Source organism: Rhinopithecus bieti, unplaced genomic scaffold, assembly GCF_001698545.2.
Source record: "Rhinopithecus bieti isolate Rb0 unplaced genomic scaffold, ASM169854v2 scaffold_6380, whole genome shotgun sequence".
In the NCBI taxonomy this organism is placed as follows: domain Eukaryota; kingdom Metazoa; phylum Chordata; class Mammalia; order Primates; family Cercopithecidae; genus Rhinopithecus; species Rhinopithecus bieti.
Window position 1 is genome coordinate 4,726,187 of NW_016806642.1, and position 27,151 is coordinate 4,753,337.

General features: G+C 41.7%; 1 protein-coding gene across 3 annotated transcripts in view; it reads right to left on the reverse strand.

Moving 5' to 3' along the window:
• Positions 1 to 14,862: 14,862 nt before the first annotated feature.
• Positions 14,863 to 27,151, reverse strand: part of CACHD1 (cache domain containing 1) — a 231,708-nt gene continuing 219,419 nt past the window's right edge. For 2 of the 3 annotated variants that reach the window (XM_017877195.1, XM_017877196.1), the window contains exons 24-26: positions 26,780 to 26,857; positions 26,008 to 26,109; positions 14,863 to 16,597 (exon numbers count right to left, since the gene is read on the reverse strand). In XM_017877195.1, coding sequence (XP_017732684.1) covers positions 16,359 to 16,597; positions 26,008 to 26,109; positions 26,780 to 26,857 — 419 coding nt within the window. In that variant the 3' untranslated portion in view covers positions 14,863 to 16,358. The remainder of the gene's footprint in view (positions 16,598 to 26,007; positions 26,110 to 26,779; positions 26,858 to 27,151) is intronic. The other variant, XM_017877194.1, reaches the window with a different exon arrangement.

Genomic DNA, 27,151 nt, shown 5'->3' on the forward strand with positions numbered 1-27,151 from the left:
CAGTTCCTGGAGGGCAAGGACTGTGTATCCTTGTTCTTTATATATTCAATATCTAGCACTGTGCTTGGTACACAGTAGAGTATATGATTAATACATCAGTGGGTCAACAAATGAATGAATGAATAAATAAGTAACTTGATTGGTCAATTATTTAACTTCCCACTGAAGACAAACATTTTTTCTGTAGGCTTTTCTTGAATACCTCCAAAGTTCTAGCCTGTAGAGAAAATGATGGAGTTTATTCACGATATAGTCATTTAGTTATCCAAATAAGCACTGATTGCCTATTCCATCTATTGTCTGTTTCATGACAGGCACTTTGATGGTTGCTGGGGGTTCATACTTTTCAGTGATTCTCACACAGCACACCTCGATTGCTGGGGGTCCAGGGACCTTAATATTGACTCAATCGTGTATTAGTCAGGACTGTCCAGAGAAACAGAACCAATAGAATATCTTTATATATTATAAGGAATTGGCTCACATGACAAGTCCCAAAATCTGCAGGGTGATGACAAGCTGGAGACCCAGAAGAGCCAATGGTTTGGTTTCAGGCCAAGTTCAAAGACCTGAGAACTAAGAGAGCTGATGGTGGAGCACCAGTCCAGAGGCCAGAAAGCTCAAGACCCAGAAAGAGCCTATGTTTCAGTTTGAGTCCAAAGGCAGGAAAAATCTCAGTATCACAGTTTGAGGCTGTTGGGCAGGAGGAATTTTCTGTTACTCAGGAGAGGACCAGGCTTTTTGTTCTATTCAGTCTTTCAACGAATCGACTGAGGCCCACTCACTTTATAGAGGGCTGTCTGCTTTACTCAGCCTCCCCATTTCAATGTTAATCTCATCCAAAGCACCCTGACAGAAATACCCAGAATAATGTTTGACTAAATATCAGGTATCCTGTGGCCCCGTCAAGTTGACACAAAAAATTACCGACTACACCTTCCAAACATGTTTTCTCCCCCACACCATGTTTAATATTATTCATATTCACATGTAAATGTTTCCTTTTTCTTTAAAAAATTGACACCATCGATGGCAATAATAAACTAAAATTAGCTGTCTTTGTTTAGATGGAGGAATTTATGACCCTCTACAAGTTGTTAGACATTAATTCACTTATTCAAACTACTCCCTTGTGCTTAAGAATGGAGAAGCCGCTCGCCCTTGTAATCACAGCAGTTTGGGAGGCTGAGGCGGGCGGATCACCTGAGGTCTGGAGTTCAAGACCAGCCTGACCAGCGTGGAGAAATCCTGTCTCTACCAAAAATAAAAAATTACCTGGGTGTGGTGGCACATGCCTGTAATCCCAGCTACTCAGGAGGCTGAGGCAGGAGAATCACTTGAACCCAGGAGGTGGAGGTTGCGGTGAGCAGAGATCGCGCCACTGCACTCCAGCCTGGGCAACAAGAGCAACACTCTGTCTCAAAAAAAAGAAAAGAAAAAAAAAAAAAGAATGGAGAAGCCTGCATTTGAGTTCCAGTCCTTGCCATCATCTAGCTTTGTGGCCTTGAATAAAACCTTTAAGAGTGTCAATTTCCATATTCGTATGAATGCAGTGATTGGAGATAATCTTCAAGTTCCTTCTAGCTCTAACATTCAGTCATGAAATTATCATTTCACAAGTCAGAGGAATTAAAAAGACCCCACATACTGGGATGATGAAAAAGTTTTGGAAATAGTGATGGTGGTTGCACAATATTTTGGATGTACTTAATGCCACTGAATTGCACACTTAAAAATGGTTAAAATAGGAAATTTTATGTTGTATATATTTTATGGTAATAAAAACATTTTAAAAAGTACCTACATAAGCCGAGTGCGGTGACTCACACCTGTAATCCCAGCACTTTGGGAGGTTGAGGTGAGTGGATCACTTGAGGCCAGGAATTCGAGACCAGCCTGGCCAGCATGGCAAAACCCCATCTCTACTAAAAATGCAAAAAATTAGCTGGTCATGGTGGCGTGAACCTGTAATCCCAGCTACTTGGGAGGCTGAGGCAGGAGAATTACTTGAATCCGGGAGGTGAAGGTTTCAGTTAGCTAAGATTGTGCCACTGCACTCCAGCCTGGGCAACAGAGCACAACTCTGTCTCAAAGGAAAAAAAAAAAAAAGTATCCACATAGATTCAACCATTGTCCTCCAACATTGAGGATCAGCTATTTAATCCATTAATGAACGAGGCTTATGCGACAGTGAGAAATGAGGAAAATAGCCCACAATGAAGCTCATGTGGATGGCTCTGGTTCAAAGGTACTCTGGCCCCAATGGCCTCCCTCGTACCCTTCTTGTCTGGATGCTATTGCACTGTCTGCCCCAGCCTCCCCGATGGCAGGGACTGCTTGAGTATCCAGACTGTCCATGTCATCCATTCCTAACCCCAAAAAGGAAACTAGCAATTTCTAACTATCCTATCAATCTGGATCAAGTTGTGAAAGTATTCTATTTTCTCTCTTTGCCTTTTCTTCCAGCTGAGAAAGGTTAGAGTCCTTAAAACCTGAAGTTAACTAAGAAGTGTTTGCAAAAAGCAAAACTAGTCTGAATTGAATTTTGCTTCATATTACTACTGCTGTGACTGTTGGTCTAAGTAACATTTATTGATTGCTTTTTAATGCCAGGTAGTGTTGTTAATTTATGGATCCATTTAATCCTCATAACATCCTTCAAATATTTTATATTTTAAACCTTATGATGAACTTGGCTGGAAGTTCTTATCCTTTGTCAGGAATTCTAGTTATCAGCCTAGGAGGAAAGGTATCTACCCTGTCCCTCTCCTCAGCGCTAGCATAGACATTGCCTGCTGAAATTCCTCATTTGCATCCCAGTTCCTACAAGATATGAGAAGAGGACTCAATGAAAAGGCCATTGCCCCTTTGGAAGCCAATAGAGAACTGCAGCTCTAAGGCTGCCTCTTTTTCTCTTACATGTACATGCCCATTTGCTTTGTTTCTTTGCTCTTTCCAACTTTTCCATAATTAAAAGGCTGAATGGTATCCCTTTCCTATTAATCTATTCTGCTTCCCATCTCTGTAAACTGATTCCTGACATATGCTGATCAGTTAGCACAGTCAGTGACTCACAATTCCTCTCCTGTATCCCCTTGGTGGGGCTGGCCATTCAGCACTCACAGTTCATTCTTCATAAATAAAACCCCTGCCGACTGTTCACGTCTAACAAATTTAACATATTCCTTTCCTCAAACCATGTTCCTGTGTGTGGCCATAGCTGCCTGGTCATCCTCATATAGAGTCTTGGGTAACTAGTAATCAACAATAGGATGGCAGAGATGGGAATTCCAGGATGACCATGTTTGGTGAAGAACTGATAGTCTAATTTTGGGCAAAATGGATTTTTAAAACATTGTATCAAGATAGACACAACACTAGATACTCAATTTTGTTAATTTTGTTTTTTTGAAGTTCAAGGTACATCCATCAAAATGCACCAATCACAACTATACAGTTTTAACAAATGGATTCACTCAGATAACCTACATCTTTTCATGACTTCAGTGCCCCTCACCAGTCAGCCCTAGACCCTCAGAAGAAACTGCAGCTTGGATCTTTTTTTCATTATAGATTAATTTTACCTGTTCTAGAACTTCATATCAAAGGATCTATCCCAAATGTGCTCTTTTGTGTTCTTTTGCTTAGTATAACATCTATGAGATTCAGCTGTGATGTTATGTATAACATGTTCATCCCTTCTTCTTCTTCTTCTTCTTTTTTTTTTTTGAGATGGAGTCTCACTCTATTGTGCCCAGGCTGGTGTGCAGTGGCACCATCTCGGTTCACTGCAACCTCCACCTGCTGGGTTCAAGTGATTCTTCTGCCTCAGTCTCCTGAGTAGAGGGGATTACAGGTGTGCGCCACCATGCCCGGCTAATTTTTTGTATTTTTAGTAGAAACAGGGTTTCACCATGTTGGCCAGGCTGGTCTCGAACTCCTGACCTCAGGTGATCCACCCGCCTCAGTCCCCCAAAGTGCTGGGATTATAGGCGTGAGCCACCGTGCCCGGCCCATGTTCATCTCTTTTTATTGCTGAGTAGTATCTTATTGTTATGCATTTCATTTTGAATTTCAAATTATTTTAATAATACAAATGATGTATGTTTACATTTTATCTTGCAAAAATGTGAAACATGACAGATCAGAAGTCTAATATCTTTTGCCCAGTGCTGCCCCTTCTTATCCCTACCTGGAAGCAATTACTGGGGTCTGTTGGTGCAGAGCCTAATAATATTTTTCTTTATATGTATTCACAAACATGTATCTGTTCTTTTAGAAAACATGTAATTTTATTGGGTTTGTTTTAAGACAGCAGGCATCACTATATATATATATACTTGTAATTTGCTTTTTTTTTTTTTTTTTTGAGACAGGATCTTGCTCTGTTGCCTAGGCTAGAGTGGAGTGGTGCGATCTTAGCTCACTGCAGCCTCCACTTCCCAGGTTCAAGTAATTCTTGTGCCTCAACCTCTGGAGTAGCTGGGATTACAGGCACGTGCTTTTTGTATTTTTTGTAGAAACGAGGTTTTCCCATGTTGACCAGGCTGGTCTTGGACTCCTGGCCTCAAGCAGTCCACCTGCCTCGGCCTCCCAAAGTGCTGGTAATTACAGGTGTGAGCCACCGTGCCCGACCGCTTTTTGCTGCAGTAATCCTATTTGCCAAATTTCCTGGTGCACATGTGTTTTTATTTTGTTTTGTTTGGTTTTAGACAGGGTGTGGCTCTGTTGCCCAGGCTGGAGTGCAGTGGCGTGATTTTGGCTCACTGAAATCTCTGCCTCCTGGGCTCAAGCAATCCTCCCACCTCAGCCTCCTGAGTAGTTGGGACTACAGGCGCATGCTACCACACCCGGCTAACTTTTAATGTTTTTTTGGTAGAGACAAGATTCCACTATGTTGCCCAGGCTGGTCTCCAACTCCTGGCTCAAGCCATCTGCCTGCCTTGGTCTCTCAAAGTGCTGGGATACAGGAATGAGTCACTGCGCCTGGCCCCATGTGTTTTTGTAGTATAGGTGTGGAGAAGTGGAATTTCTGAGTCAGAGAGTTATATACATTTAAATTTCAATAGATTTGCCAAAGTACCTACACAAATGTATATACTCCCACTAATGCTTAGAGTGTTAGACAACTTTGAAGTTTTGGCTTCTCTATGGTTGAAAAATCTTACCCCATTTTAATTTGTATTTCACTAATTCTAAAAAGGTTGAATTTTTTTCTTATGATTACTAGCTATTTGTCTTTTTTCTGAAGAGGAATTCTCAGTTCAGTGTTTTTATTGGGTCATTTCTCTTTTGCTTGCTAGGTTTCTAGAAGTTTGCTTTAATATACATTACTATTCTAAGTGCCAAGCCTTTCTTCTATTTTTTTTTCTGGAATTAAAACGACCCCATTTTGCGGTGGAGAGGCCATTTTTGTGGTATAAAACTTTTAAATTATCCCAACCTTTGGGTTATGAGTTTTGCTTTTTCAGGCTCTAAGAAGGTCTTCTTCACTTTAAGGTCATAAGCATAGGGTTTCATTTCCTTCTGATATTTTTATAGTTGTAGGTTGATTTTGATGTGCTTGTGGGACATTTGGGTAAATAAGGCAACTCCAATCTCTTCCAGTTTTTTAGCAAGTAAACATATTCCTACCACTTCAGGCATCTTGAATTTACAATTGTGTTTTTCACCCTATTTCCAGTTTGGCAGTGAGGGGATTTTCAGATGGGGGCTAAATAAACAATATAGAAATATCCTATTTTAGGGTCTTATGTTCCTCTTTAAAATCCACCGTAACGATAGCCAAGATTTGGAAGCAACCTAAATGTCCATCAACAGATTAATAGGTAAAGAAAATGTGGTACATATACACAATGGAGTACTATTCAGCCACAAAAAAAGAATGAGATCCTGTCATTTGCAACAACAGAGATGGAACAGGAGGTCATTATGGTAAATGAAATAAGCCAGGCACAGAAAGACAAACATCACATGTTCTAACTTATCTGCGGGAGCTAAAATTTAAAACAATTGAGCTCATGGAGACAGAGAATAGAAGGATGGTTATCAGATGCTGGGAAGGGTAGTTGGGGTGGGGTGGGGAGAAAAGGGACACAGTTATTGGGTACAAAAAAATAGAATAAGTAAGATCTAGTATTTGTTGGCACCATTGGGTGACTACAGTAAAAAATAATTTAATTGTACATTTAAAAATAACTAAAAGAGTATAATTGGATTGCTTAAAATGCAAAGCATAAATGATTGATGTATGGATACCCTATTTACCTTGATGTGATTATCATGCATTGCATGCTTGAATCAAAACATCTCATGTAACCCATAAGTATATATGTCATGTACCCACAAAAATTAAAAATTAAATAAAATACACTTTAAATTCTGTTTAGACAAAAAAAAAAATGTATTCACTCAGTAAATATGTTTTATGTGCCTGCTTGAGATAGGCATCAGGATGTAGCATGAAGATTGATTTCCCCCGACCAGGCAGTGCTTACAGGCTGGCGAGAAGGCAGAAATAAAACAAATAGCAGTAAGTGTGGTGAGAGCCAAGAAGGAGACATCTAGCATAGAGTACTGACACATATCCAGATGTCCACTGAGGTCATGCTGTCCTTGGAGACTTAAATAAAATTAGCTTGGACCTTTCATCTCATGTCTTACAGGAAGTCCAATAACCTTCTCAAGATTCCTGTGAATTCCTCAGGGCTTTGCTATCCTTGGCTCTGAGCTTTTGCCCCACTCGATTCTGTTTCACTTGTCTCCCATCCCTGCAGCTGTTCTCTTCTCTCTGCTCTGCCCTGGCCCATTGGAACTTGGTTCATTCTCCTTGATTTCCCTTCAAGTCACTCATTCGATGTGTGAGTTTATGGAACTCCACTGAAACTTTGAGGAGCTTTACAGTCAACACTCCTTCTGCCGTCTTCCACTGGTGCCTGTCATGATGCTCACTGGTGACCCTTCTCTGTGGATACCAGAGCCTTTGTGCTTGGGTCCTGTTTCTGCCTCAAGACTTTCCACATATCTCCCAGCTTCTTGATTCAGAAGCTCAGTTTATCCCAGTTTATTATGCAGACCCATGTCACACAATAAAGAGGCTCCTCCGGCTGAGTGCAGTGGCTCACACCCATAATCCCAGCACTTTGGGAGGCCGAGGCGGGCAGATCATTTGAAGTCAGGAGTTTGAGACCAACCTGGCCAACATGGTGAAACCTCGTCTCTACTAAAAGTACAAAAATTAGCTGAGCGTGGTGGTGCTCACCTGTAATGCCAGCTACTCGGGAAGCTGAGGCAGGAGAATCACTTGAACCCAGGAGGCGGAAGTTGCAGTGAGCTGAGATCATGCCACTGCACTCCAGCCTGGGCCATAAAGCACAACTCTGTCTCAAAAAAAAAAAAAAGGAAAAAAAAAAAAAAGAGGCTTCTCCTTTAGTAACAAAGAAAGAACTGGCAGGTGAGTCAGAGTTTCAGCCTTTCTGTTTCCTTCTGTAAGTGGAAGGGGCCAGTATACAGATAGATTTTCCCTTTGATAAGAATTATGCTACCCTCTCTTGTTAGCGGGCAGGAGCACATCCGAACTTAGTTTTGCGTTTAAGTAACTTCTTTTGCATGCTAGTGCATCGTGAGTAGTCACTGAGAAAGTAGCATGGAAGCGGAGATCTGAGGAGGAGTGGTTGTTATCCAGGTGAGGGACGGGGCTGGGAGAGGTCGGCTTGGAGAAGTGGTCCAGGCAGAGTGAGCAGTGCATGCAAAGACTCTGAGGTAGAGCAGAGCAAGGTTTACTCAAGAAATTAAGAGAAGGCTGGGCATGGTGGCTCACACCTTTAATCCCAGTACTTTGGGAGGCTGAGGTGGGAGGACTGTGGAGTCCAGGAGTTCAAGATCAGCCTGGGCAACATAGCAAGACCCTGTCTCTACAAAAAATTTAAAAATTGGCCAGACTTGATGGCATGTGTCTGCAATCCCAGTTTTTAAGGAGGCTGGGATGGGAGGATCGCTTGAGCTCAGGAGGTTGAAGCTGCTAGTGAACCACGACTGTGCCACTGCACTCCAGCCTGGGTGACACACTGAGACCCTAACTCTTAAAAAAAAAAAAAAAAAAAAAAAAAAGATGAATTAGAAGACACAAAACTCCTCCAGAACCAGTCCGTGGTGGGTGTTCTCTTGTCAGTAAGAAACGCTGGTCACTTGGTGTGTTGAAACTGAAAAGGGAAGAGGAGTCCAGTTTTGGTCTCAGATTTGGCTAAAGGCAATGAAGGAATTAGTTGTCTGTTCTTGTTTTCCAGAGCTGGTTTCTGCTTCCTCCTTAGGAAAGAATTCTGGTCAAAGCTTAGTAAGGAAGGGGCACCCTGAGGCGCGTTGGACCTCTGGTCCCATCATAACTGGGAAATCAGTTTTTAATGTTTCTCTGGGGTTCCCTTGGCAAGAGGGTATCTGTTCAGTCAGTCCAGGGGTTTAGGATTTCATTTTTTGTTTCTCAAAGTGTAGGTGGTAAAACATTTTGAATGCACAAAATGCCACTAAATTGTACAGTTTAAAGTGGTTAGTTTTATAATATGTGACATGCATACTTATCAGTCATAGGAATGGGTGCTTCAATAACAAAAAGGTTACTCTGCCCACCGCATAGAGAATGAATTGGAGGAAATAAGAATGGAGAGAGGAAGGCCAGCCATGGTGGTTCACGCCTGTAACCCCAGCACTATGGGAGGCCGAGGTGGGTGGATCACCTGAGGTCAGGAGTTCAAGACCAGACTGGCCAACATGGCAAACCCCATCTCTACTAAAAATACAAAAATTAGCCAGGTGTGATGGTGCACAGCTGTAATTCCAGCTATCTGGGGGGTGGCTGAGGCATAAGAATCGCTGGAACACAGAAGGCAGAGGTCGCAGTGAGCCGAGATTGCACCACTGCACTCCTGCCTGGGAAACAGAGCAAGACTGTCTTAAAAAAAGAAAGAAAAAGAATGGAGAGAACAACGGGGAGGTTGCTGCAGTGTCCAGGTGCACAGTGACAGCAGCTCAGAGTAGGAAAGGGACAATGGGATCTCTGGTGCTGGAACTGCTGGGGAGATACTCATGTAGAGAACCACACAGACAACTGCAAAAGGGTGCAGGATTTTAGGAAACAGAGAGTGGGACAAAGGTCGGGGTGCAGACCTGGGAGGAGGAGCGCATTTACTGCTCCCAGGGGAAGTCACAACCCAGGATGAACTCATGGCGCAGTACGTGCAGCCACGTGGCCACAGGAGGAGGCCGTTTGTGAGGTCTTGAGCGAACACTATGATTTTGAAATGTGAGCCCAGAAAGACAGAGAAACATGAATAGTAATGTGAGGGGAAAGCAAAGCTAAGGAAGTTTTGTATTTTTAGGTTAGAGGATAATTGAATGTGCATTAGGTTCAAAGAGTAGGAACCACCGGTGGGAAAGTGGAGCTGAGGCTATGCATTTTTGATGCAACTACATCAAACATGTACAGGCTGGAACTGCAAAGGAGCAGGAACCTTCCTTCCTCTGAGAGAGAACAGAGAGCAGGATGATGTCTGAGAGCAACTTTTATGTGGTAGGGATAAAAGTTATGGGACTTATACCCAAATGCGAGGGTAGAACCTAAAGGCAGCTTTGGAGAAACTGTGGCAGGACAGAGTAAAGGGGCAAAGGATGTGGACGTGTTTGGGAAGGTTTTTAATTTATTTGTTTGTTTTGAGATGGAGCTCCGCTCTTGTTGCTCAGGCTGGAGTGCAATGGCGCAATCTCATCTCACTGCAACCTCTGCCTCCCGGGTTCAAGTGATTCTCCTGCCTCAGCCTCCCGAGTAGCTGTTATTAGAGGCAAGTGCCACCATCCTCAGCTAATTTTTGTACTTTATTAGTAGAGACGGGGTTTCGCCAAGTTGGCCAGGCTGCTCTTGAACTCCTGACCTCAGGTGATCCACCTGCCTTGGCCCCCCAAGCTGCTGGGATTACAGGTGTGAGCCACTGTGCCCGGCCATGGGAAGGGATTTTAGAGGGAAGTGGAAGTGAGTAAACTGGGTCTGGATAAGGGATTGCCAAGGATCCCTGAAAGTCAAGAACATACCTTTGGAGGGGAGCCAAGCATCTCGTTATGTAATTTTTTTTTTCCCCCAAAAGTACTAGGCCTAAGAACTAAGACAGTAATCCTGGTGGGTATAGTGTTGCATTAAATACTTTAATCAAGCCGCACTGAAATAGAATGGGAATGGCATGAAAGAAATACAAGTAGTATTATAAGAAATAGGATTTGAAAATCTTTTGTATATAAGTTCTCTTTTCAAAAGGAATGTTATTTAAAACTATTTTGAATAGATCACTCTATATTTAAATTAGCCATTAGGAATTATTTTTGCATTGAGGAGTACATCTATGTCATATAAATTATTATAATAAAATATAGGTCGCTTTTAAAAGGCCCATCTACTGAAACTGTATGTTTTAGGAAGTTGTTGAGGGTTTTCACACCAGAGATAACATTAAAAAAACTCAAACCTGCAACATTATGTAAGTTGTTAGTACAATATACTAAAAATCTTTTGTATTAATTGATTAAGCATATGATTTGGAGAAATCATTTGGCTTCATTCACTGCTTTAAATATTACATATATTATTATAACTTGCAACTAATTATGACTGTAGTTGGCACTCTAGAAATTTAGTTGTGTAAGTCCAGGGTGTGGTGCCATGAGCACTACAAAGAGGAATAAGAAACAGTCCCTGCCCTGAGAAAGCTGGTATCTAGTTGGGGCTATAAGAGTTCATATGAAAAGGAGGGACGAGCGTCCTGGCTTATGCCTGTAATCTCAGCACTTTGGTCAGGAGTTTGAGAACAGCCTGGCCAATATGGTGAAGCCCTGTCTCTACTGAAAACACAAAAATTAGCTGAGTGTGGTGGCGTGTGCCTGTAGTCCCAGCTACTCAGGGTTGCTTGAGCCCAAGAATTTGAGGCCCTAGTGTGCTATGATAGCACCTGTGAATAGTCACTGCATTCCAGCTTGGGCAACATAGTGAGACTATATATATATACTTCATTTTCCTGCCTCTTCATTCTCACTGCATCTCGCTTTCCCTTTGTTGACCAATGCACTGGACTTGATGCTTTCATAGCTCAGGCCTACTGAGGTTCTATTCCCTCTGTCTGAAATATCTGCCTGCCCACTGTACCCTTGTCTATCTAGCTCTTTCTTATTCTTCAGGTGGCAGCTTCAGCATCACCCTCTCAGAGGCTTCCCACGAGCATCACATCTAAAGCAGGTTCTGTTCCTCCCAACTCCCATTGTGGGCTAATTCACCCATTGCTCTTCCAATGCCTTCACAGCAAATGACCCTACGCAAAGGTGTACTTATATTTTTGCATTTGCTGGTTTTATGTCTATACTGGATGCTTTCAAGTAGAGGTATTAAAAAGTCAATTCAACTGATCTTAAACAATAGGACATTTTATTATCTCCCATAAGTGGAAATCCGGAGGCAGGATGGGATTCAGAGCTGGCTGAGTCAGCAGTTTAAGATGTCCTATTCTTTCATTCTCTGTACTCCACTGTCCATGGCATCAGTGTCACCCTGAAGCTGCTGACACTGGTGAAAGAAAGATGGCAGCCAGCTAGGATAGACGTTACCTGCTGGCTTCTTCACATTTACTGGGAGACAAAGAGTCTTTCCTTGCAACCCAAGTCCTTTCAGTTAGATTGAACCAAATTAGGTCACATGTTCCCCCTACCATCAGGAAAAACGCTTTATGCTATTTGCAGTGAGTCTTAGTTTCTGACCAAATAAGTAGGATGGATTTATTATTCTTGTCATAGAACTAAGAAATCCAACTCTGGCCGGGCGCGGTGGCTCAAGCCTGTAATCCCAGCACTTTGGGAGGCCGAGACGGGCGGATCACGAGGTCAGGAGATCGAGACCATCCTGGCTAACATGGTGAAACCCCGTCTCTACTAAAAAAAAAATACAAAAAAACTAGCCGGGCGAGGTGGCGGGTGCCTGTAGTCCCAGCTACTTGGGAGGCTGAGGCAGGAGAATAGCGGGAACCCGGGAGGTGGAGCTTGCAATGAGCTGAGATCCCGCCACTGCACTCCAGCCTGGGCGACAGAGCGAGACTCTGTCTCAAAAAAAAAAAAAAAAAAAAAAAAAAAAAAAAAAAAAAGAAATCCAACTCTATGACTGAAGTCAATGGAATTGTGGGATAAACAATTCTGGGAGTGCAATACTGGGGAGTCAACCCTGTTATCCACTTACATCTCCACATACATCCACTTACATCCACTTACATCTCCACATTCAGTATGGAAAAGGATCATGCCTGTTTCATTCATTCCCATGTACTCAACTTCAGGCCTTCTTGCTTTTCAACTTCAGGCCACCCCAAGCAATGACAAGAAAGCATGTGTAGCTTAAAAAGAGATGGAGGGCAACAAATAGTACTGAAAAAAGGCGCTGAAGTCAAAACTTTGGAGAACTCCTTTATTTAGGGCACACATTCTCAGTGGAGGAGATACTGCCTATAAAGGAGTGAAAATGAATTATTGCAGAAGGAAAAGAAACGGAGATGACAATGATTTGTATCTCTCCAAAATGCAACCCAATCCAAAGAAAACCTTATCCTCTAGTATTTAATTTCCCTTGTTAGGGAGAATTCAAATTAAATTAAAATTTCTTCCTCAAGGGGAGGGAGCAATAATTAATAAAAAATGAGAAACATTGAATTATGGAACAAGAGAAGGAAGAGGCCATAATGAGCAATTTAGGGCTGATGAGAGAGAATGGAGGAAATCTAGAAAAATCTCAATCTCAATGTGTGTAGTTAACTATTAAAAAATATCTAGTTACAGTGCCTAAGTAATAGACACAGAAACTTAAAATTCTTTTAACTAAAACATTAGGAAAACTCCTGAATATGGCATTCTATCTCAGTTAGGAAAATCATTACTCCTCCTCTTCTGAAACAGACCAAAAAGGACATAGATGAGACGTGGCTGGTATGGGTTTTTTGTTTGTTTTGTTTTGTTTTGTTTTGAGAAAGGGTCTCACTTTGTTGCCCAGACTAGAGTTCAGTGGCGTGATCTCAGCTCACTTTAGCCTGGACCTCCTAGACTCAAGCAATCCTCCCTCCAGAGTAGCTGGGACTACAGTCATTTGTCACCATGCTTGGTTAATTTTTGTATTTTTAGCAGAGACCGGGTTTCACCATACTGGCCAGGCTGGTCTCAAACTCCTGACCATGTGATCCACCCACTTCAGCCTTCCAAAATGCTGGGATTACAGGTGAGAGACATGGCACCTGGACCCGGCTGGCATGTTTTAAGAATATAATTATTCTGCCAGATATACATTTAAAAAAATGTAATCATTAGGGCAGTTCATCGCCATGGGAAAAAGAACTTGTGGTATTTCAGGACTTCTTTCCACATACCAGTCACTCTAATAGGCAAAACAAGTTCATATTGCCTAAGTTTTTCAAATATATTATCAATGAGGTTTAGATGAGTATTCAATCAAATGGAGGAAAAAACATACCCTACAGTATAGTTTACAAAATTTCTAAAATAAACCTATCTGAAAAGCAGATGAACCGTATATGCCATGAGGACTAGCATGAGCCTGAGCCCTGTTTTCCTTGGGCTACAATAGGACATTTTTTTCCTAGCTATATAAAGTGACCTGGAATCTCCTTAGTTTTGATACTTATCAACATTGATAAGCAATGTTGGTTACTGGCAGCAGGAGGCTTTGGTGAATAAAAAGATATTGGTAAACCTCCTTCAGGATCTCAGGGAAGACTCATGTTTAACAAACACTGTTAACTGGCACCATGATAAAAAATCTCCGGAAACATATTTTACCATTTAAACAATGACAACGAATGTTTATGTGACATTATATGTAACCCTTGGATTAGATAAAAGATAATTATAGAAGATCAAAACTTCAACCTTATGTCATATTTCACAGGATCTTTACAACTCAGCAATGTTTTGGTTTAGGTATAAACATTCAATTACTTTCCCCTCAAGTTTGGAATAGGAAAAACTCTTATCACAAAAGATACAAAATGGGCTGGGTGCGGTGGCTCATCCTAGCACTTTGGGATGCCGAGATGGATGATCATTTGAGGTCAGGAGTTCGAGACCAGCATGGCCAACATGGCGAAACCCAGTCTCTATTAAAAACACAAAAATTAGCCGAGCCTGGTGGCAAGTACCTATAATCCCAGCTATTCAGGAGGCTGAGGCAGGAGAATCACTTGAACCCAGGAGGCAGAGGTTGCAGTGAGCTGAGAGATCACGCCGCTGCACTCCAGCCTGGGTGACACAGCAAGATCCCATCTCAAAAATGAAAACAAACAAAAAAACCCAAAAGATACAAAATGTATTTTGTTACTGTGTTTGTATAGATGGTACCTATTTCATTTTTAAGCTCTAAGTTTTGTGATTCTTTTCTTGAAATCACCAAGTTTCCCCTCCACTTCTCCCTCCTCAATCAATTTCCTAACAGAGCTTCTCAACCTTAGGAAACGAACTAGTATCCTATGAGGAAGTTTAATTTCTGGGAAGGCAGGGAACTAATTCAATCCTTCTAGCAGTTAGAGAAGAACCATTTATTATTAGTTACATGAATACAGACGCTCAGGAAGGGAGAGCTATGTTCTACACATTTTTATCCCATTATATTGTTAAGTTGTTTGCATATTTGATCTAGATGGTCAAGAAGCCCTAGAAGTTGATTGTAGCATTGAAAAGAGGTCTATTTTCAGTTTGGCAACTGACCTGCTAGGTTACAAAGTGAATGTAACTTGCCTAGAGGCACAAGGAGTGGTACATTAACCATCACTGTAGCCACTAAAGTGGTCTGTTGCATACAGTTTATTTCACTAGATTGCAATTTTATACACAGTATGAAGGGGCTTCCTGATAGCACATATATAGTTTACTTTCTGTACTGTTGAAGAACCAATTGTTTTTTACATTGTATCATAATACCCTATCATTAAAACATTATTCAGTGAATTTTTTTCCAACTACATATAAACGGAGATTTACCACACACATTCTTTACCACGGTGCAAGAATGTCTTTATAACATATTTGAATCACAAAATGTGAGTCTAAAATACATCACTGTAATTAAAACACTACTTTAAAGTTACAATGCCCCATGTTATAGTAGCCAGATTTGATTAGTCCCTGTATAAATCACAAAGCAGTTTGGTGGATAACGTCTTGGATAACTGGCAGCAGCTTTTAACTGTAGTATTAAAAAAAAAAATCTTTAATTAAGAACCAGACATTCACAATTTAGAAAACGTCTTCCCTTATATGTCAATATTCTCAGTCGAAATGGGACATTTAAAAATTTGTAGTCTCTAAAACAAGGAAAATAAATCCAATCCTCCCTTAGCTGAAAGGATGAGGTTCTAACATTAGGTTTCGTAGAAACCTAAGACTAGCATTGTGCGAGGAGTGGAAACAAGTCATAAGAAACGTAACATTTCTTTTAAAACCTCTTAGATTCCTCTGCCCCTCCCCATCTCTGTCAAACACAGAGAAAGAATACTGCATTACAAACAAAGATGTGTTTCCATGAAATGATGTAAACAAGTCAGAGGGAAAGATTTCTTCATTTTCCTATTTTGTGGAGTGGGGCAGTGGGATATCAGTTAAATAAGAAATAGAGCTCCTTAATCAAAGAATCACTTCATTACACACAAAATAACTCAGGGCAACTGCTGAAAACTTCTCCTGTGTTTCCTTTCCTTTTCCCCAAAGTTTGAGAATATTTGAAAGTTCAATAAATAGTAGAAAAATAATCCTTTACTTAGAAATTTTGAGATGCATCGTTTAGAGCATAACATGAGTTCCATACAGCAATTGTGGTATCCAGGTACCGCTAAGAAACAAAGTGAAATCTTCAATGCACACATTTGTATCTGCATGTGCCACATTCCAGTCTCTGGGTGAGCAGATTTTTCTCTCTTCCAGTTAAGGAGAGCTGAATGCTTCTGGCTCTTCGGAACATTCCTCTGGCTCAGCTTCACGTGCAGGTTCCGTCTCTGTGTTTGGAGGCTCGCCTTCTGTTCCCTTCCATTAGTGTTATGGCAGGTTCGTTCATCAGGCTTATTTCCCCTCCATTTCAGAACCAGCCTCACGTCTTCACAAATGTGACTGTGTTGTTGTTTCTCTCATTTTTAACCATGTCATCAGGCAGGAAATGACTCAAACAACTCTGCACAAAGTACAAACACGAGGGAGGTCTCTTGCTGTGGGTTTTAAGCTGGTTCTTTTTCTTTCCAGAACATTCGGTAGCTCCCAGATCTCATCTTGGCATGGAGGTGAGGAGATCGTTAGCATTCTGCATCAACAGTGTGTACCGTCACGGCCGCCTGTAAGTGGTGGCTATGATGAAGTGTAGGGTGGTGTGACCGGTAGTGGTGGAACTTGTGACTTAGTAGGGCAGCAGTCTGAGGGGGGGTATCCAGGTCTAAGTCCTCATCATGGTTTCCCACATCGACCCCGGCTGACAAGGGGTCATTGTTGCATGGAGGATTTTCACTGTCCTCCTGTGGGCTCATGGTGCTGTAACCTAGAAAAAGAACAAAACAAACACACAGCTGAGAGCTTCAAGACGCAGAGAGAAGATTCACTGGCAACTTCTAGGGCACTGGGAGGTATTCCTGCCTTTGCAATACATAAGTGCAAACACTGGCAGACTGTTAGCAGATGCTAAAGTAATTTATCTTTAAAGAGATTTAGTGATAACTCTTTTTTCCCTTAAAACAATGACACAATACATACATAACCACTTTAGACAGCTGAGAAAGTATGGAGGAGAAAAAAAAAATAAACCAGAACCCTCATCCCAAATCCCCAAACCAGCAACACGAAAATGAAAATCACCCTACATCCCATCATCCATGGCTAGCCACCACTGGGGACCTACCTTTCTACAGTTCTACCTAAGATAAAGATGATCTTTTTTATTAAAGAAATCCAAAAAATGGGCACCCTCAAGAAGAAGATCTGAACAGGACTCAGATCAATTGGGGCTGGTGGGGAAATCTGGGCTTCAAAATGCCTGAGTGTGGCGCCACAATAGAACAAAAAGAACCACCACCATCACCTGCGTACTTGCTCGGTAGCAGGCACTTGTGTCATTTCTTGCACACCAATGACGATATATTTTAATATCCATTTTACAGTTCAGGAAAATGATGTTCAGAGACGTTAAGGAACTTGCCCAAAGTTCTAGTGCCTCATGAAACACTAACTCCACATATACCCACGGCAACTAGCTGTGGAATCAACTATTCTCTGTGTTAGTTGCCCCACCTCCCCCGTTTAAATTTAATTTCTTTTGGTATTCTAAGCAATACATGTTTCAAAAGCAAATGTCCTTGCTGATCAAAGGATTCCATTCTCAGATTCCTGGCATGTTTTTAAATATTGCAAAAATCTCCTTTAAACATTTTGAGAAGCGACAGCTCATTAATATTTCCACTGCATCTACAGTTAGCATCAATCAGCACTTACCCGTGGGTAGTGCTAGTCACATTCATGGCTGCAAAATTGACGTTCTTGCATGCAGCCAAGCAGGAGTCATTTGTGGCTGAAACTGTATGCTCTGTGCAAAAATTCTGTCCTCAGTGAAACGTTACTCAAATGATAGAATTATACAGCTGTCAGTCCAACTTAACAAATATTTACCGTGTACCTACAATATACAAGTCACTGTGTTGGGCACTGGAAGACATACAAAGATGAAAGCCTGGTCCCTGCACAGGGAACTCAAAAGCTAGTGTTTGAGAAATGAAACAAATAGAAGCATTGGTCATTCAATTATTCATTTACTGAAGACCATTATGGGGCTGGAGCAGATGAGGAAACACAAATAAGAGACGTCACCTTTCCTTAATGACTTCACAGTTGAGTTTGAGACAGATGCTCACAAAGCAAAGCTTCCTCTTACACAGATAATGGTAAATGCTATAACTGAGGTATAATTAAAATCCAGAAGAGGGAATATCTAATTCTGGCTAGGGGAATAAGGAATCTTCAGAGAATGTATATTTTAGTCGGACTGAAGTGGATGAGTAGGAGTTTGATAAGTGGATATGAAAAAAGGAACAGGATGACCACAGCCATAGAGGTGTGGATATAAAGGCCATCCTTGTTCCACGTGGCTTGGATGAGTGCTAGCAGGTAGCTGGAGAGTAGGGCAGGTGGGAGGCAGAAAGTTGGGTCAGATCATAAAGCCCATGCCGAAGAGTAGCAAATGGAGAGACCGCACAAGATTCTGAGCAGGCCAAAAAATGGCATGATCATTTGTGTTTAGAGGATGGTGGTTTGGGAGATGAAGGGAAAGGAAAGACAGTGAGCACTTAGGAGGTTATTTCAACAGCCCACGTGAGGGATAGAGAAAACTAGGGCGGTGGGATTGGACAGATTTAAAAGCTATCTCAGTGGTGGAGGCAAGAGAAATTGGTAAGTCATCAGATGTGGGGGACTGTGGGGGTGAGGAGTAGTGAAAGGTGGCTACAACTTCAACTTATAATGATAAGAAAGGACAACTCACAGATTGAGTCTCAGGAAAGAAGACAAATTTTGCTTATGCACAGCTTGATTTTGAGAGTCTGTAGGTCACATATGTGGAGATGTCTAGCCAGAATCTCAGAAGTGTCATCTGCAAATTCAGGGCAGAAGAGGAAGTGTTCACTGACATATGTGTCCACCATGACTGAGTGCCTTCTTGGTGCCAGGTGCCAGGCTAGAGGCTGGACAGGAAAGGGTTAAGGTGAGGCCTCAGCTCCTGAGAGGCCCGTGGGCAAGAAGGGGAAACACCCATGTGCTAAAACAGAGGCACACAGAAGGAACTCCAAAGCCAATTAACTTGGCTTAGATCATTGAGGAGGTGACAATTGGGTAGCCCTGATGGGAGAAAAGGGACTCAGTAGGTAAGGACAGGGGTGTAAAGGTACTTACAGCAGGGCCCAAGTACATGCAATGGTACAACAGCTGGAAGGGCTCTGGTGGCTTCTGGAAATGGTGAAAGCTTGGGGCTGGGGGTGGGGGCAGTGGGAGATGGCACTGGACAGACAGGCTAAGACCAGGTCAAGAAGGCTGGCTGAAGCTATGAGCTATGATCTAGAATTGGACAGTGGGAGTGGTCAGGGGGCAAGGGGGAGGCTGGACAGAAGGAAGGTGGGATCAGAGGCTCAGAGGACAGGGTGCTGGAGCATGTGCCTTGAGGAGATGGCAAAGACCTGAAGTAGGGCAGCTGCAGTGTGGACTGTTCCAAGTGTACAGTAGGCTGGATTTGGTGAACTTAATGGACTTGCCTGGTGAAGATGCTAGGGAGCTGACATCCTTGGAAAAGGTCGAGGTTTCTAGGTTCAGATGCTGAGCAAATAGTGATGCCTTTACCCAGGATTAAGAGACCAGGAGCCAGAATAGGTTTCTCAGCTTTAGCAGGGCTAAGTCTGGAGTGGTAGATCAGATGCTGCGCTCCAAAACCTAAGTCACAAACTGCTGTGCATGTTGAAACCACCTTATGCTATATATGTAAAGAATTCAAGTAGAAAACAGGATTTTAGCGAAATCTCAGTGATTATTCCAACACATCCTGGACAGCTTCCCGTCTCTGCTCATTTACAAGCACCCACACACTAACTGATAATTCATGTCAGCATTCGAGGTGTTAGATTCATGGTGGCCCTTCTGCTTGGCTCACCCTCCCACCTTCCCTCATCTTGCTATTGTGCCTCATGCTTCAGTTGGAAAGTCTTCTCTGGGAAGCTTTCCCAACCTATTTCCCCCACCCACCTCCAGTCCTGCCAGCACACATGGGGGCTAGTGCCCCTTCTGTGATGTTACATGCATTCTGTGCACATCTCTTAGATTTTGCCATATTATAATAAAAGTATAAGGCTATCTATCTGTTAGCAAATTCTTTCTTAAATCGTAAGTTCCTGTTTATCTTTGTACCCCTAGTATTTAACAGTGACTCATACAAAGCAGGAACTTAAAAACAACTGCTGCCCCACCCCCCACCAACGTATACTATACACCCAAAACAAGGGCATCAATGAATTTTGTAGTTACCTATGGCTTTGCCTGGTATGACATTCACTAGTCTCATCTAATAATGAAGACATTCTAGGATACAGTGGGCTCTGTCCAGGGGTTATGACAGAATCCAGTGACACTCTGAACCTGGCTGGTCACAGGTCCTGGATTCACATCCAGGATGGTAGTGATGGTGCAGCTGTCTTCAAGGCAACTCAGGAGGGCACCCATCTCTTCATCTCAGGATGGCACCCCCATCTCTTCTGCTACTGCTTTCTGATAGGAACCTCAACAGAGGTGCTTTCAGAGTAAAACTCTCATACTAAGGCCATTCCAGTTAATTTGCTTACTATGATACCATTGCTCAACCCCTCTGTAACTTCCTCTTATTTCAATAATTAATGGAAATCTGAAGGGGTCAGGGGAGAAGGGAATAGCAAGTTGTGGAGAAGCAGGAGAAAGACAAACACATTTTCTTATTCAGCAAGTTAACTGTTTGCTCAGTGCCAGGCAATTCTGTTGAGCACTGGGAAGGGTGATGAATTAAGACAGACATAGTCCCTGACTCATGGAGGAAGAGGCACTATTTGAAACACAAAGGATATTTGCAAACACTTTCAACGAAAAATTTCTTTACTATCCAAAGGCTTATGTAGCAAAGTGTCTGCAAATACAATCTCAAGTGAGAAATGGGCTTTAGAAAGGAGGTCAGGCATCTATAAAAAAGAGCTGAGATTAGGTTTCTGTTCTTTGACAGTCTGCTTATATATTTATCTGATAGTTCCTAAGAAACTTCATTTGATTATAAGGGGTGTGACGTCCCTCTGGGGACGCACTCACCATCTCGTGGCCACAGAGAGTAACTGCAGGAGAATATCTGTGCACCTCTAGAAAATGGTCTTATGTTCATCTACAAAGTTTTTTGACCAGGTTTTAAGGTTCAGCATTTGCTTTTAAGTATTTTGGAATTTGCCATGAACTAGGGGAATCTTCCTCTACAAAGAAAAAAATGTTGCCTAATATACACCTACATAAAGTTTCTGATGAGATAGCAACCAAAATACAAATTCACAAGGAACAAATAACATATAGGTGTTTTTTGACTTAAAAATAAGCCAATAGATGATTGGACAGAACATGATATTTTTAAGAGAAATGGGCAAAGCAAATAGATAGTTGAAAACATACACAGGTAGTAATTGTTTCTAACCTCCACTTTTGAGGGTAACACTGCTGAAAATCAGTCATTCTAAGTGGTCTTAGACTATGGACCAAAATGATTCTACTTTCAAAAAACATTCTCAATTGGAGTAGTTTTCTTTTTTTTTTTTTTTTTTTTTTTTTTTTTTTTTGAGACGGAGTCTTGCTCTGTCGCCCAGGCTGGAGTACAGTGGCCGGATCTCAGCTCACTGTAAGCTCTGCCTCCCGGGTTTACGCCATTCTCCTGCCTCAGCCTCCCGAGTAGCTGGGACTACAGGCACCCGCCACCTCGCCCAGCTAGTTTTTTGTATTTTTTTAGTAGAGACGGGGTTTCACCATGTTAGCTAGGATGGTCTCGATCTCCTGACCTCGTGATCCGCCCGTCTCGGCCTCCCAAAGTGCTGGGATTATAGGCTTGAGCCACCGCGCCCGGCCTGGAGTAGTTTTTCTTAAGATACAACAATTAAAATTAGATTCTTTTGAAGAACGAAATTCTGTTGGCGATGTAAAATATTTCTAAATAAAAATACACCCTAAAGTTTCTAAGTTTAGTTTGGTAACATTCAATTTTAATTCAATTCTAGGATCACAACTCTGAACCATACCATGAGAGCCTAGGCCGTTGTGTAGTCATGTATTTACAGACTTAATTGAGTTTCCTTTTGTGTAACACACTCAAGGATTCATGTGGAAATACTCTGATCAGGGAGTACAGAATCATGGCACCACAATCCTACCAGTTCAAGGGCCAGTCAATGCCAGTTCCTCCATGGGGTCTCCCATAATTTACTCGCAGATAAAAGTGAACTCTCGCCCCTTTCCTTCTTTGTCCTACTCTTTTAAGGAAGCTGTCATATTCCATCTTTTATCAAGCATATGAATACATGCATTCATTTATAGCTTCCTCCTAGACTGCAAATTCCTTCAGGGCAGGGTGGGCACAGAGGTAGGGAGGTCAACCCTGAGCACCGTGCCTATCATATGTCATTTCATTTCATCCTCATTGTAACTCTACCTAGCAGGCTTTTTGTTTGTTTGTTTTTTGTTTTTTTATTTTTTGAGACAGCTCTGTCTTAAAGAGCTCAAACAGCTCTCGGCTAGAGTGCAGTGGTGCAAACATGGCTCATTGCAACCTCGACCTCCTGGGCTCAAGTGATCTTCCTACCTCAGTCTCCTGAGTAGCTGGGCCTACAGGCATGTACCACCATGCATGGCTAATTTTTTTACTTTGTAGAGACAGGGTCTCACCATATTGCCCAGACTGCAGTTAAGAATTTTTAATCCTACTTTTAAGTATTCGGAAACTCAGGTCTAAGGTAGCTCACTAAGGTCTCAACAGCTTGTGGAAAAAAAAGAGGGAGAAGTAGGCTTCAAAGTGAACTGGCTTTACCCTATCTCCTAAGCTCTTCCTCTACACCAAGCTGTCTTGAGGAAGTACCAACTCCCATCTGTAGCCCCCTCCACAGTGTACTAGGGTATAGCCATGCCTTGTGTAATGACAGAGATACATCCTGAGAAATGTGTCCTTAGGCAATTTCATCATTGCACAAATGTCACAGAGTGTACTTTCACAAACCTAGATGGTACAGCCTACTACACACCTTGGCTATATGGCATAGCCTATTCTTCTAGGCTATAAACCTGTGCCACATGTTACTGCGCTGAATATTGTAGGCAACTACAACACAATTGTATACAATACTGTAGGTAACACCATAGGTATTTACATATCTAAACACAGAAGAGGTACCAGAAAAATACAGTATAAAAGATTTTTTAAAATGGTTCACCTGTGGCCGGGTGCAGTGGCTCATGCCTGTAATCCCAGCACTTTGGGAGGGTGAGGTGGGCAGATCACCTGAGGTCGAGAGTTCAAGACCAGCCTGACCAACACGTAAAAACCCAATCTCTTCCAAAAATACAAAATTAGCTGGGCATGGTGGCGCGTGCCTGTAATCCCAGTTACTCGGGAGGAGAATCACTTGAACCCGGGAGATGAAGGCTGTGGTGAGCCCAGATCGTGCCATTGCACTCCAGCCTGGGCGACAAGAGCAAAACTCCATCTCAAAAAAACAAAAAACAAAAAAGGTTCACCTGTATAGAACACTTACCATAATGGAGCTTGCAGGATTGGTAGTTGCTCTGTGTGAGCCAGTGAGTGAGTGGAGTGAATGTGAAGGCCCAGGACATCAGTGTATACTACTGCAGACTTTATAAACACCATATACACTTAGGCTACTCTAAATTTATTAAACATTTTTTTCTTTCTTCAATAATAAACTTTTGCTTACTATAACTTTTTTGCTTTGGAAGCTTTTAAACTTTTTAAACTTTTTGACTATTTTGTAATAACAGGTTAAAATACTGACACATTGCACAGCTGTGCAAAATATTTCCTTTCATTATATCCTTACTCTATAAGCTTTTTTTCTAGTTTAAAATTTTACGTTTTACTTTTTAAACTTTTTGGTTAAAAACTAAGACATAGCATCTCCAAAAAAAAAAAGAAGAAAAAACAAAATCCACGAATATAATTAAATGTCAGATAAAATACCAAAAAAAAAAAAAAAAATTTATCACAAACGAGATTCTCAATATGTAAAGAATGATAGTTTTGAAGTACACCGAGCCAAGATCGCGCCTTTGTGCTCCAGCTTGGGCAACAAGAGTGAGACTCCGTTTCAAAAAATAAAGCACACACACCAAAAAACTAAGACACAAACACACACATTAGCCCAGGCCTATACAGGGTCAGGATCATCAAGATGTCACTAGGCAATAGGAATTTTCAGCTCCAGTATAATCTCATGGGACCCCTGTAGTATATGCAAAGTGTTGTTATGCAGTGCGTAACTGTGCATAGCAGATGCCAATACATCCACCAAATAGGAGAGTAGAGCATATACAGATAAGCAAGTGTGCCGACAAAACAATTAGATTTACTTGTTTAATAGGTGTATATAGCTTCACCTCTAGGCATCACAGGGACATTAACTCAATGCCACCATTTTTAGTGACCCACATACTGGTTCAAGGGATGCCAACACGCATTTAAATTCTATTGATTTTATGATGCATTTGGAATATGGGGAGTGTCAATGTCTTCCCCTTCTTTTGGTGTTGCATTCTGTCTGCATGAGAAACTATTTTTCATTCCTTGGGGATAACAGGGATCCAATTATGGTGAAAAATGAAAGGAACCAAGCCCTTAGCTGGATGCCTTAGAGTGTAGATACGGACACCGCACCCTTCCTTTTATCTAAGCTGTTGCTTCATATGCCATTTCACTAAGACAATGGGAGAGGCTAATGGAACATCATAAACATCACTCAGAATCCTAATTTGGTATTGATGCAATTCCTATTGAGGAACACAGAGAAAAAGGATTCTGTATTTCAGAGAGAGAAAAGGATTCAGTATTTCTGCTGAATAAGAAATTATTTCTCTTGAACTTTAGTAGCCTCAAATCTGTTTTATTATTCAAACAAGAAGGCACAGAACTGCCTGGCAGCAGGAATTTATGCAGGTTCAAAGGTTTGTAGGGAGAAAAGCAAAAAAGTCAAAGAAACTGAAAAATTTAAGTTCTGCTGTGGTTCTCCATAGAAACCCGAAGTTTCTATTTAGTTGGCAGGAATAATGTCATTCAAAGCCCAAATTAACAGTCTCCAATTTATAAAACAGAGCTTTAGCTGCTCTTCTTTGCCCTGGCTGTAGTGGAAAAGGTGATGTTGGTTGCTTTGAGGAATATCTATTTCTGCATTGTTTAGTACAGATGCAGGGAACACCCTGTTCGAGGACTTTTTTTTTTTTTCCAGGATAGGTATGGAAAAGCTAAGTCAAAAGGCTTAAGTACATTATTTATGTATTAAAAAAAGGACTTGATTCTGGGAGGAAAAGATAGATTTCTGGAAAATTAAACAGCTACCTTAAAAAAATCAAAAGATTTTACAATGGCAGGAAAAACACTACCCATGCCTGTTGTATTTTTGTGGAACCGTGGCAGTGATGCTTATAGACTGGGATACATCTGCTGTTCTTTGCAACAATGAGCAATATGGACTCAGTGAAGGAGAGAAGCCATGTGGGATGGCCAAGTCTTTGGCAGAGCATGTGGATTTTGTCAGTTACCTAGCGCTCGGCACCTCTTCACAATTTGGCCTTGACCCTTCCAGAGCATCTTACAGGCACTTATACAACTCCTTGACTTCGTACACACTGGTCCTTTGGCCTCTAATATTCTTTGCCCCTACCTTTTCTTTAATCACCCCCTCAAGGCTCAGTGCAAATGTTGCTTCTTGCTTCTTTGGTGAAGGCTTCTCTGAGCTCCCCAGACCATGCCAGAGGTCAGGGCAAGAGAATGCTGGAGGACAGCACAGATTCTTGTCATGCCCCAAGGGGACATGGCTGAAAAAGCCCTTAAAGATCCTGCTGTTTGCCAGCCAACACTGGAGAACGGGACCTAAGAGGATGCTGATTTTATGGAAAAGGAAGTGGGATGGCAAGCAGGCTCCATTTAGACAATATGAATCCTTCTGTATGGAGAAAAACTTGAAAGCAATCCGTGTGCTCAGAGGAGTGCCGAGACATAAGCAAACTGTCCTTGGGCTCTTATAAAGGTGGCATGCTGGGGTGTGTCTTTTTGGAAAACCATGTCAAAATAGGGTGTGAGCATCATCCCACAGGAGTACACGAGGTTTCTCGGGTCTTCAAATGCAGGAAGCTAGACCTTACCATGATCACTTTCTGTTCCTGATCGACCCCAGTAGCGGCGCCTTCTTTCCGGACTGTGTGCATGTCGTTCGATGACCGCAGCTATAAACCGAGTGTTGCTGACTGTGGGAAGTCAAGGACAGTTAATGTCACTCTTATGCCAGTATCTCTGTAGTTTCAAGCACATTTGCTCTGAGAGGGCTCATTTACATGCTGGGAGAATTGTCTTTGGAAAGCCAGAATAAATCATTTTTTAAACAATTCTGGGGATTAGGGTGCTGATTTTAGAACTGGTGCAGTGAGAGGTATTTAATTACATATCTCCAATATGCATCAGGAAGCTGTGGTCTAGTAGGTAAAGGCTAGGGTGTCTTAACACTAATGGAAATCTCTTTTGATAAAGAAAATGCTCTTTTTTCCTCCCTGAGTTGTACACACTAGTTAAGGGATTTTTTAAAAAAATGCATCCCTGAAACTTCCTTTTCTAAAATACTATGGTTGGGAAATAAACAGCAAGAGAAATAAAGGAAAGGGTGAGCTGTTTTAGGCCAACACACTTAATGCAAAAAAAAAAAAAAATAACATCATAAAATCTTTTGAGATTCTTTAAAACAAAACAAAGACCTACACATACTCCTAACAAAAAAGGACAGAATAAAGCAACTAAAAAAACCCAGTCACCATGTCAAAGCTTCTTAAATTTTAATACAAGCCAAAAGGATATAAGAAAGAATATTTATTCTGGATTAGCCTCCTGCTGACACATTCTGCAGCAAGGCAGCTGAATACTCACTGATGCCTCTGTCTTCGTGGCTGTCGTCGTCCCTTTCATCTCTGTCATTCTCCAGGTTGGACATACGCACTGACATTTCTACCCATCATTAAAAAGAGAGAAACATGACTATTTAATCAAACAAAATCACCCGCTTTAATACCCTGCTGAGCGCTTGTTTGATGGCTGGGTGACAGCATTCCATCAAGAATGAATCCCATCTTAGAAGGGAATGAACCGATGCCCCGTTTTTGTTTTTTTTTTAAAGGAGGAGGGAGCAGGAATCCAAACAAGAAGAACAAGTAATCAAGAGACATCTGAAATTGATTTCTAAGAAAGGAGGAGAAAAGAAGTTGATTGAGGCCAATAAATCTTTTTTTTTTTTTTTTTTTT